The sequence below is a fragment of the Cydia fagiglandana genome, chromosome 6, assembly GCF_963556715.1.
Source record: "Cydia fagiglandana chromosome 6, ilCydFagi1.1, whole genome shotgun sequence".
In the NCBI taxonomy this organism is placed as follows: Eukaryota; Metazoa; Arthropoda; class Insecta; order Lepidoptera; family Tortricidae; genus Cydia; species Cydia fagiglandana.
The window spans coordinates 9,614,809-9,626,937 of NC_085937.1; the positions used below are offsets into that span (position 1 = coordinate 9,614,809).

The window sequence follows — 12,129 nt, forward strand, 5'->3', positions numbered from 1 at the left end:
CATACGACGCATTATTTTTTATTTGGCTGAGATAAGTGATTCTAGGTCTCCCTTCTTCTCTTGTCTTTTCAATCCTGCCTTCCAGGATGTTTAGGAAAAAGTAATCATGCCGTATACGGTGTCCTAACATAATGCCTCTCCTATTTCTTATTGCATTTAACAAGTATCGCTTTTCTCCTATCATTCTCAGGACCTCTTCATTCGTCTTCCTTTCCGTCCAGCTAATCCTCTCCATCCTCCGCCAACACCACATTTCGAAAGCCTCCAACCTTTTTCTATCTTGTTGTCTCAGTGTCCATGTCTCACTTGAATACAACGCAATCAAAGAATATAATACTCACTAGGAGAAGAACGGTAACTCCATACAAAAAAATGTCCCCAACCGTTTATACGTTTGTACTACTGGCGCCCTCGATGTGTACCAATGGAACTAAAGTTAACAACCGGTTTAGCCTGGCGGGTATTGGTATTATAGGTATATAGTAATTATGTTGATAAACATATTTGTTATCTTCATATCACGAAATATATGAAAGATGCAAATATTACCCCTTGTTTGTGGTATTATCTATTGATTTAAATAAAAGGCATATTTATGTTTATAACATTGTATTGTTTTACATATAGAAATATACACTGAAAATTAAACCCTGACAACTTAATAAAAATAGACATTAATAAAGCGCATTCACAAAGTTTTCAGTATTATACAAATAACATTAGGCATACCTACCTATTACACTTTACAAACAGATACACTACACTTTACACACGGCATTTTACACAGATTTCTAACTTGTATTCATACATTTCTTCACGGTTAATTAATACGCTTTCCAGATGCGTTATGACTCGGTTCCTTCTGAACCCACTAAAGCTGTATAAATTTCACTCTGGCTGCTTCAACAGCCATTGCTCCGCATTTAACACATTTTCTATGTGCATTGCTGTAATCTATGTAGGTACAGACTTACAGTCTTAAGTGGTTGTACCGCTACGTTGTATTTATTATTTAAAGATTTAATAAATAAAATGTTCGTTATGAACTTTAACCACAGCAGTTGGACAAAGTCATTGACAAATATATTTTTTTATTATGGTGGATGATTATGCAATAAAACTTTGATTTTATGAAAAGACGCATTGTATTATTACTTTTCACACACATTTATACCGTGAATCGACACAATAACTAATTTTCAGTTTTATTGTAAAGGAAAGCGAACTAGCTTGAGCGGCCATTTTTGCAAGAGCGAAAAGCACAGATAAAATATCTTTGTCATAGATCTAGGCCGAGCTGTTTGAGGTTTCAAATTAAACTATTTCCACTATAAATGGCAAATTACTCATAAATCTTATAATAATATATATAACGCTCAAACAAAGCAAATATTCATTATAAAACTTAATCGCGTGTAATTAAGTTTTAAGCATTTTGAGTCCCGTTTTATGATTAATTATGTATAAAATTCGTGATAATTTAAATCAGAGTTGGGAGCAATGTTGCTGTAGAAAAATGTTTTTATTTTTATTACTCGCAACTTTTTCTCGGAGGCCAACGCACACATAGAAGCTTCAGGCGCACACACAATTATTTGGGGACATAACTTTCTTAGGAAGTGAACAGGCCTTGAACGCAATGCTCCAGATAAACACCTATTATCAATCTTTTTTTGGCTATTTTTGAAATGCGTGCCTTAAGGGATATATATTTCCCACATACCGGCACATAAAACATGTGTTCTATTTTCGATCAGTAAGACTGACATTCGATTGTGATTTTTGAACTGTCAGCCTGGTAAAGGGTTAAAGAACGCACCTGGAGATGTAACCATGGCAACAAGATATAAAGAAAAAGTTGATTGTCCCATTTACAAAGTATTGGCACCTTATCTTAAGGTCATATTGTAGCGCCTGCGCTAGTCATCTCAGCCAATGGCGCTTTGTCCCGCGTACAAAACGTGATTAACGGTCATACTACTGTTGATATCGGCGAAACACTTTGAAAATTTTGAAATCAACGAATTTAACTAAATAATTTAAGCAAACATGGATCTTACTTTCGATACAAGAAGATTAAAATTGTCATGAGATTTGACGTAAATTATGGTGATTCCACTTAGATTGTATGTAGGTATATACCATATCTTGAAAAGAGAATGGGGACAATGAGTAATATATGACAAATTTTGCTAGCTCAAATCATTACCAATACTTTAACACTTTGCGTGCCAAGCTCCCCATTTCCAATAAAAAAATGAACTCAACATATTCTTGGCAGTGAAACTGTTAATAAGAGGTATACGTGTTTAAATTAACATTTATTTTTGCAGTTATTAAGAAACAAAATACTCTGGTGTGCCAGTTTGCATCGCCGTTGGATGTGGATACTCATGTTAAGCCAGAGGTAAAATATTTTGTAAACATCTAAAAGCTAAAAGAAATACCACTTTATAGTCAATATTTGGTCAAATGGCTGAAAGGCTATTTCAAAATTCGCATGAGTAAATAAAATATAATTATATTTTATTCATACTATATTATATATGTATATGCGGATCTAAATAGGATGAAAACAAAAAAAAAAGTGTCTGTTACTCGGCCTATAAGGTGTGTACAACATTTGGCAGATATCTATAGTACATCGTCGGACGTGGTTTTTTTCCTTTGATTTTTAAAAACCGCGAATGTAATAGTTGATTTTGCCTGAGACATATGAATACAATTCCTCTGTTTATTTTATTACAGAAAGATTTCGTATATGGGTTTGCACAGCATATGTTTCTGTTTTAGACAACAATATTAGAGGGGAAGTACTGGAAACGTCGAGCGGAAGCAGTTATAGCAGAATATAAAAAATGGCGAATGTTTCATATAATGCGTCTCCTGGGGAAAGGGGACACCTCCGTCCAGGATGCGGTAAGGATTTATTTGGACAAATAGTCTACATGTTAATATAAGAGATTATCCTTTTCCTGTCGTAGTACGATTTATCGACCAATTATTTGGCAATGGAATTTCCACCTTATAGACCAAGCAATTAAGCGAGAATGGTCTGAACACAACTTAGATTAATTTCAAGACTATTTGAGAAAATGTGAAGGTTTAAATTAGATCACACTAGTTTACAAGAAGCAACATTTTGCATCAAGCAGTCTTCATATGACCGTAGATTTAACACTAGCTTTTTTCTTCCAAAATTTGATCCTAGTAAAAGTGAAACTTGCAGATATCGGACATGGACACGGTGGAGTCGTTCTCGCAGTGCAGCGACTTCGCGGCGAACATGCTCACGGACGAGGACTACCTGACCTTCATGAGTGACACGCTCTTCTCCACCATCTCCAGCCACCAGCCGTTCGCGTTCCCGGACCCGAGGGAGATCGGTAACTCCTCATTTACTGTCTGTTGTTGTGTGCGAGACAGCGCTATGCACGTGTGTAGCAATATCCCGCTCGGACACTGACTACCTGACCTTCATGAGTGACACGCTCTTCTCCACCATCTCCAGCCACCAGCCGTTCGCGTTCCCGGACCCGAGGGAGATCGGTAACTCCTCATTTACTGTCTGTTGTTGTGTGCGAGACAGCGCTATGCACGTGTGTAGCAATATCCCGCTCGGACACTGACTACCTGACCTTCATGAGTGACACGCTCTTCTCCACTATCTCCAGCCATCAGCCGTTCGCATTCGATCGCGCGGTTACTTCTAATTTAGTATCAATGCTGGATTCATACTTTAATGCCCTAACCATTACTCGACCATGGTGCTTCTCTCTCCGGGGTTCTATGGGTCACCCGTCAGATTCCAGAGATTTTATTGCCCCATTCATTCAATTACGAACTATTATAATTAAACAGAGATATTTACCTGAATTCATAACCCTTCTTTTTGGCTTTTCCGTGGTGAGATTAACTTGAACTACATATAAATACAGATAAAATGCTAGTTCTCATGATGTTAAATAATTTCAGCAAGAGGTGCCAGCTTAGCAGACTTCATACAACCAAGTTTAGGGCCACTTCAACCTAATCTTGACGATTTTATGGACACATTGGAGCCTCTCCAAGGTATGTAACGATAGTTTTTTAAGTGTTCTTTTCATAATACCATAGTCTTTATTTGTCCTAAATCTCCCTAAATGTAAGTTATTTAGTCTCAAAATGCCTAAATATCAAATTAAAATGACCGAATCATAATGTCTCAAAGTCCCAAAATACCTAAATATTAAAATATTTAAAATGTACGTTTCTCCAAATGCTGAATCGCTGTTGAGAAGTCTCAACAGCGGCTTTTACGTGCAGTTAATAAATGGGTAAAACTAAAACTAAATTGACCCTTTACCAGGATAAGGGATATATATTTCCCACATACGGCACTTCAAACATGTGTTCTATTTTCTATTGTCATTTAAAGGGTTAAGGTGCAATGTAACCAAAGCTTCCTATAGTAAACTCACTAATAGTAATACAGTGTCAATTAGAGATGCCCCGAATAGTGAATTGGGCCGAATACCGAATATTCGGCTGCTTTCGGCCGAATACCGAATATTCGGCAACCGAATATTCGGCATGACATGCGAACATTTAGAGTCACTATTATTACGAAAACTGTTCGCCAATAAAGCACAACGTTTGCTAAGATATATTTTTATGTTGAACATAATTAATGAATGTAGTTAGAGCCAATCAAATCAGACCCATGATAAAAATAAAATATTTTGGAATCAACAAATTCTCAAAAACGTGCCTTCGTATTTAACCACTTTCTAAGAATACATTTTAAATATTAAATATACCTAGTTTTTGGTAATTTTTTTGTGAAAATTTAATTTAGATAGGTGCAACAGACAGGGGCGTAGCTAGAGGATATGGCGCCCGGGGCAGACACCAAATTTGCGCCCCCGCCCCCCCCCCCCCCCCCCCAAACGAAATGAACTTAAGGTGGCCACTGACAAGCCTTCCAACAGTCCAAATAGCGTGGCTGCAATCCAAAATCGGTCCGTGAATGTCAAAAACGTACAACGTTTAATATTAGGAAGCCGTCCATTTGGATGAATCCATTGTAACGGCATCCATTTGGAAGGCTCGTCAGTGGCCTGCTTAACGAAACGAAAGGGTTATTTTTTGCTTTAATAAGTTTACTTTTAATGTAGACAAATACAGTGTAGGTACCTATGTTTTTTTAGTACATCGGTGGCCAACAAGCTTACGACCCACCTGATGGTAAGCGGTCACCGCATCCTATGGACGTCTACACTCCACTACACTACACTACACATGCGCGTTGCCGACCGTTTTAAAACGTATAAACTTCTTTTTTGGAGATCTCTATTCATAGGTACGCGGTTTTGGACTGATTTGAAGGACCCAAGGTGGCATCCAGGTGCTCCTGTCCAAAGGTGACAGCAGTACTCAATATATGGGATCAGTCTACCCCAGAGTAAAGTATGGCGGTGGCCTCCCTTTATTGAGCACACCGAGTTTTTTTTGATACGAGCGCAGCCTACCCAGCAAGGTGGCTACGAAATTATTGGACGTCACTGATGGAGATGTCAACACCGATCGAGGCTCCCAAATTCCCAATACTCCCTGACATGGGAAGGGTTGTGCCTTGAAAAATGAGGTTTTCTTAGCGGTAAACGCGCAAATTTGAGTCATGGTAGGATTGAATCGGATTAAATTGTCCTGATCCCACACCGAAACTCTGGATAGAATGCCTCGATACCTGACACAGTTATTTCTACTATTATTTTATGGGGTCACTTCCCCATCGCTATTTCAGTTCAGGCAAATACCACGAACAATTATTAGAAGGCAGAAAAGCAAAGCAAAGCTTCACTCCAGAATTTCTTAACAAAAGTTATGTCTCGAAAACTACGAAAAATCGGCTAACATCTGGTACATGCAGGGCCGGATTAACCCTAAGTCAAAGTAGGCAACTGCCTAGGGGCCCCGCCTCGGCTTGGGGGCCCCGCCTCGGCTAGGGGGCCCCGGCGGCACAGCGCGCACCAAATAAAATTCTCAAAAGGCTCAGAATTCATGAGTACATTTTTTTATGTTATAATAATGAATATGCTTTGTTATTGTTTTTTTTTCGATCCATTCTTTAAATTAATGAAATACTGTAATAAAATTGAACCGATACGTAAAAGTTTACGAGGCGCATTCTGCGTAGGTACCTGTTGTAAAGTTGTAATAATAGAGGTTTTCTTTATTGTGTTCCACATCTCCTCTACTTCAGCTTAGCCTTTGGCGTCGCTGCGCCAAGCTCGACCTGCGGTCTCACTTTTTAATACAAAGGACATTGGTTCGTGTCTGTGCTGAACTATTTATCCTGAAGCCTGATGAAGCACGGCTTTGACTTCGCATGAAAGCTCGCCTCACTGGGGCACTTCGGACTTTTAGGCCCAGATGAAGATCGATACCCGGCCTTTTAACACGGTTTCACAATTTGCGATATTGTCAAAAAAATTCGGACTCTGTATCTACATGTTAGCTTGACTGGTAAATTAATAGAGGTACCTAGACCAAGAAAAGTCTGCAATGATTTTGATAGCATACGCAGTGCAAGTGTTATTTATACGTCATAATTTCATAGAAGTTTTGACGTTTAACATAACACTGCGAGTGCTATCAATATTATTGCAGGCTTATGGTCGGACAATGGCTGTTCAGCTTCTCAAAATATTAACTATTGAGAAAATCAACTTTGCGGCACTAGTGAGCTTAGCTTTTAGCCTCGCTTAAAATTGGCCATTAGAAGTAGATAAGAAAGTGACGCTGAAGCTCTCATCTTTGGTATTCCATTGGGAATTGGAAGCCTAAAGGGCTCTCCCCACACTTGACGCGAAGCGGAATCGGCAAAAACCGATAGAATAAAGCTTTATGTCTACGCAATAAGAGCGAAAAAGACATCGTTCGATTTGGATCGGCTCGGCCGACGCCTGAAGATTGAAATTAAAAACGCAAACTTTTATTTCCCTGTACTGAATGTGCTGTGTGCAGAATAGACTGTAGGGGGCCCCGAACTTCGCACTGCCTAGGGGCCCCGACATCCTTAATCCGGCCCTGGGTACATGGGGTATATTCTGATAACCCACGACGAGGATTCTAAAAAAAAATTATGGGCGTCAAGGTTTGGACCAGCCTGTAGGTATACAGGGTGGCTAAAAAATAACTGCATTTTCGTTGCCAGGCAGGTTTTTGGATTATACTGAGCAACTTTTACTATTAGTCCAACCCCTAAGGACTGTATCGTTTATTATAAATACAACTTTACTTAGCCGTTTTTTCTGGTATTATGTTTTTATTAAAAAATTACACATATAGTTTAATTAGTGCTTTAATAATAAGTAACATTTCGTCCTGGGAGATCACGTAAAGCATATGGTTTGGACAATATTTACCCAATCCTCCCGAGTAACTACAACGATTTCGGACAAATACTACAAGAAAATTTACGGTTTGCGAACAAGATAAGTATTACACAAAAAAAATCGTACTATGTAAACAGCAATTACATATGATTCGTAAAGCGAAACATCTGGGCATAGTCTAATCATTTCTTTTAGTTGGAAAAAAAGTTTTGGATCTGTGCTTGTACTGGAGTCAGTTATGTAACGCTGCCATACATGACCCAAAAATTTTTTATTAAGCTATGAGCTTCATCACATCTGATATTTGAGTAATTCTAAGCATTTCTAGCCTGAAGTGGGGGGGAGGGTGGGGTACAAAGACGGCCGCCATCCGTCATCTTTAAAAAAAATCTACTCTGATCCTGGTGGGTACTAGGGCAAGTTTGGTATCATTTTCGTATAAACCAAAGACGTAGAATTCATTGCTGATATTTGTTTTTTTCAATTTCATAGTAATTTTACAAGAAAAACGTAAAAAGGTGAAAAATTTGGTTGGAGATTTTTGCTACGCGGAGCCGAAACTACAAAAGATAGAAAGTTGAAATTTGCACACTAGATTACATTTATAAAGTGTACAAGAGATAAGAAGCGATTTTGAGAAATTCAACCCCTAAGGGGGTTAAAAAGGGGATGAAAGTTTGTATGGGGTTCAAGTTTTATTTTAAGCTAGGAATTTGAAACTTCGTAAAACGATATATTATTAAAATACAAGAAAACTAATTTCAGCGTTTTTGAAAATTCATCCCCTAAGGTGGTGAAAAAGGAGTTGTAAGTTTGTATGGATATCAAAAAAATTTTCGAACGCGGGACTTGAATCTTTGTATTTGGGGATATTATTAAAAGACAGGAAAAGTAATTTCAGCGTTTTGTAAAATTCATCCCCTAACAGGGTTAAAAAGGGGTTGAAAGTTTGAATCCATTACAAATCCGAGTAGACACACATTTCTTATTGGCTCCCAGGCTTGAAATGCTTAGAATTACTCAAGGAACATATGTGATGAAGCTCATAGCTTAATAAAAAAATTTTGGGTCAACTTTATAACTGACTCCGCTATTGGTGGCCTTTTTGAAAATATGGCATGTTACTTACGACAACCCCGACTTTGGTATACAATATAACCATCATGGAGCGTTTCTATCGACCTGTTCTAGCCATGGTTCAACGCCATGAATGTCCGTTAGGCTTTGGATTTCGGTAGATTCTTTTAGCTGTTTCCGTCATTTCCCTGGCGTCAGAAATTGACGGGAATCCAAAATGTTGCATAAAAAGTCGTTTTCATGTAAAGATAAAATACACCACATTTATTCTGTGGATGTTCAATTGAGCAATCATGAAAAGGACACTTAGATGGCATATTTTGGCAGCATATTAACCTTTTGTTTCTTTAAATCGTACTAAGGAATCGGTGAAATAGTCTCAAATTAAGCTCGATAGGCTTGTCCGAATTACATTTGCTAGAAGGTATTAAAATCATCATAAAGTCCCTAAAATAAAATAAATGTAAAACATTCTTATATCAGATATGTCTTAAAAATACCCCCAGATTATACCTTAAGAACATAGTAATACAAAATAATACACACGTCAACAGTTAGACCAGGTTTTATCTGTATTTATAATAAACGATACAGTCCTTAAGTCGCGAAAAAAATTTGGCTGTTTCCAGTAGCGTGCCTAGGGTTTTGGAGTAGGGCAAGCCGAAAGATATGTTTTCGTAATAACTGTCCAATCTTCACTCTTCGGGGTCAAATGCATCTGCTAGCGTGACGAGGCGAGCTAATCATAGCGCACGTCTGCTACGGAATGAATAATGTCATTTTGTATTTTGTTAGACAAATAGCTCGAGCTTGGTTTGTCGCTTTGAACATGTTTTTGTAGAACGCCGTCATATTTTGATAGCAACGATACAAGTTCCAAAAAATTGCCCCTATTTAATGAAGTGTTTGACTCATCGTGTCCTCTAAAAGGAAGTTCTTGCTGTGCTAAATGGCACACAATATCGACTAACCTCTGAAAAACACTACGATTGTTGTCAACACGCATGTTATGTTTTGATATTTCTTCTGATAATTGTCGCGACAAAGAGGCCTCGATCCTTTGTTTCCCGAAATTGCTAAAAGAAATCACTGCACACATATGTTTACCGGAATTCATGTGCCTCTTTATTGCTCCAGATAAATTATTTAAATCGTTATAGCCAGAAGTATTCCAAACGTTAATATCGTTCGAAAAAAATATGCAACACCAGCAATACATCTTATTTGTATGGGAACAACCAACAATCCAATGAGTTTTGTAGACGGCCCTACAGAAATTTCTCTTACGCGACTGACTTGACTGAGAAATACACAAGTCGGGTGTTGGTTTTGCCGCGGAAATTAGGTCCCGTTTTTCGAAAAAGGTCAAAGACTTTACCTTGTTTTGGTTGACTAAAACGTGGACGCATTTCAAACCGTCACAAGGAACCACTTCTTGATCCATTGTTAACACTTATTAAACTAAGCGCCACAACAATGAACAAATTCACATTCACTATTTAATCAAATTCACTTAAACAAACTTTCGTTACTTTCGACTCGACCACTGACTCGGCTCAACTAAATAATAATACACTTGAAGTAAACGCGAACGCGCGCTGTGCGAACTTATGCAGCTAACTTCACACAAAATCCAAGCATAAATCGTCTTATAAAATTGCTATACATACCAACAAATAGTTACATCGTTCTTTGACGATTTGTAGGCTGATAGTGCCCAGAGCGGGACGAAAAAGCAAGCACGGTTGCAAGCCAACGAGTGCGAGTTCGAGCAGGATAGCTAGAACATCCTCCGCCTGATTTAGTTCGCGCGGACGAGGCGCCACGCCGCGGCATAATTTTGCAACACGCTCGTGCCGCGGTTCGAGGCCGCTGTGGCTTGAATTTAATAATACGGGTTCGTTTGGCGCGCGATTTTCAAAATAATCTTTATTGATCTTATCACTACGTAATTTCGGTAAGGCAATTAGTTGCCTTAGGGCAAGCCCGGCTTTTGGGCTTGTATGGAAGTCCCGCCACTGGCTGTTTCCTACATTTTGGCTGGTCCATTTTCTATGGGAGGGTAAACTTTTTTTTCGCGATTTCGGGGTTAGTCCCGTAGTAAAAGTTGCTCAGTCCCAAAACCCAAAACCTCCCTGGCAACGGGAATTTAGTTATTTTTTAGCCATCCTTGTATAGTACTGTCGTCCGCATATCGATGAATGTCGTCGATAGACAACATGTCACAGATATGCAGCAACTATTGAAGCAGCCGGCCTAGCCAAGGTTACAATCGCTATCGCTTCGACAACGAAAAGCATTATGTCTCTCTATCACTCTTCCTTATTAGTGTGACAGTGACAGTTGCGTTTCGATCGCTACAGAGCGTAAGCGATTGACATCTTGGCTACGCGGCCAGGTTCCGTCTACTACGGCTCATATGCGCCTGCCGGACAAAGGGCTAGCGATCCATTTGCATAGGTAGTCTCTTGGAGAGTCCATAAGATGGTAACTTCGACAGGAGACCCCTAACGGAAAAGACGCGCTAACACGGGACACAACTCTGAAGCACTCGGCCCGCTCGCCTTATAAAACGAAAGCATAGCAACTCCCGCCTTGATGGAAGTTTCTTGCATAGAGTATTCGCACTGCGGGATGGTGGGCGGTAGGGCGCTACCGTCGTCTGTCAAGGTCGAGTTCGAGGCAAAAAGAGTAAGAGTAAAAGATCGGCTTTCTCTTTTGCGCTGTGGGCCAGAATACCATCCGCATTTCACACTTCACAGTGGTGGTAAATATGACTGACAAAAGTTTCCCTGCTGCCTTTTAGCAAGGCGGAGAGGTACAGGTCTTTTGCTCATTTTGGCGCCCCCCCTTGGACGGCGCCCGGGGCACGTGCCCCCTCCAACCCCCCCCTAGTTACGCCTCTGGCAACAGATATTCTGTATGTTACCTAACATTCGGCCGAATACCGAATATTCGGCAAAGTGGCCGATAAGGCCGAATATCGAATAGTTGCCGAATATTCGTGGCATCTCTGTCTCAATTCTATATAGCGACACTCAAGGGACCGGACACTTTGACGTTATCCAATATTTTCGTTAAATATAGGGAAATTAATATGAAAGTAAACCAAATAACTACAGCCAAAAATGACGATATTACAGGGAGTGAATCGTTATATAGAGTGATGTTATATGCAGTTTACACTGTATTGTATAAGAAGTGGACTTATTGGTAGAATTTGCAGACCTACTGTCAACTCCACGCCTGCCGCCGGTGCCCGAGGAGCCAGCTCTCCCGGCCGAGGACAACATGTTCCGAAACAGTATGAACGTGGACTCGTACGGGCACGGCTACGACCTGTCCGCCACGCACGCCAGCGCCACCATGCCCCCCAGCCAGATGACCATTCACGGTAAACCAACGAACTAGAATAACAGCAGTCTGACTAGGGCTCTAAAATTACCCCGCGGGGCCTTAGGATAATAGCCTTATTTAGGAACTAAACTGAATCGCTAAAGGAAGGAGTTATATATGTAAGTCATATAGCTCCGCTTATAAACAGAATCGCAATAAGGACATCATGGTAAGACCCCTGTGCCATGAGCGACTCAAATGTACAGCGCGCGTGATAACAACATCGAATATTGTAATGCCGCGCAAATGATTTTACATATATGCACTAAAAAATGTC

The 12,129-nt window shown here is 39.7% G+C and overlaps 1 protein-coding gene across 1 annotated transcript in view; it reads left to right on the forward strand.

Moving 5' to 3' along the window:
- LOC134665136 (MLX-interacting protein) overlaps nucleotides 1–12,129 on the forward strand; it is a 41,749-nt gene that overhangs the window by 4,962 nt on the left and 24,658 nt on the right. The window contains exons 3-7 of the mRNA XM_063521975.1: nucleotides 2,334–2,407; nucleotides 2,794–2,919; nucleotides 3,230–3,386; nucleotides 3,976–4,071; nucleotides 11,683–11,850. Of these exons, the coding sequence (XP_063378045.1) occupies nucleotides 2,334–2,407; nucleotides 2,794–2,919; nucleotides 3,230–3,386; nucleotides 3,976–4,071; nucleotides 11,683–11,850 (621 nt within the window). The remainder of the gene's footprint in view (nucleotides 1–2,333; nucleotides 2,408–2,793; nucleotides 2,920–3,229; nucleotides 3,387–3,975; nucleotides 4,072–11,682; nucleotides 11,851–12,129) is intronic.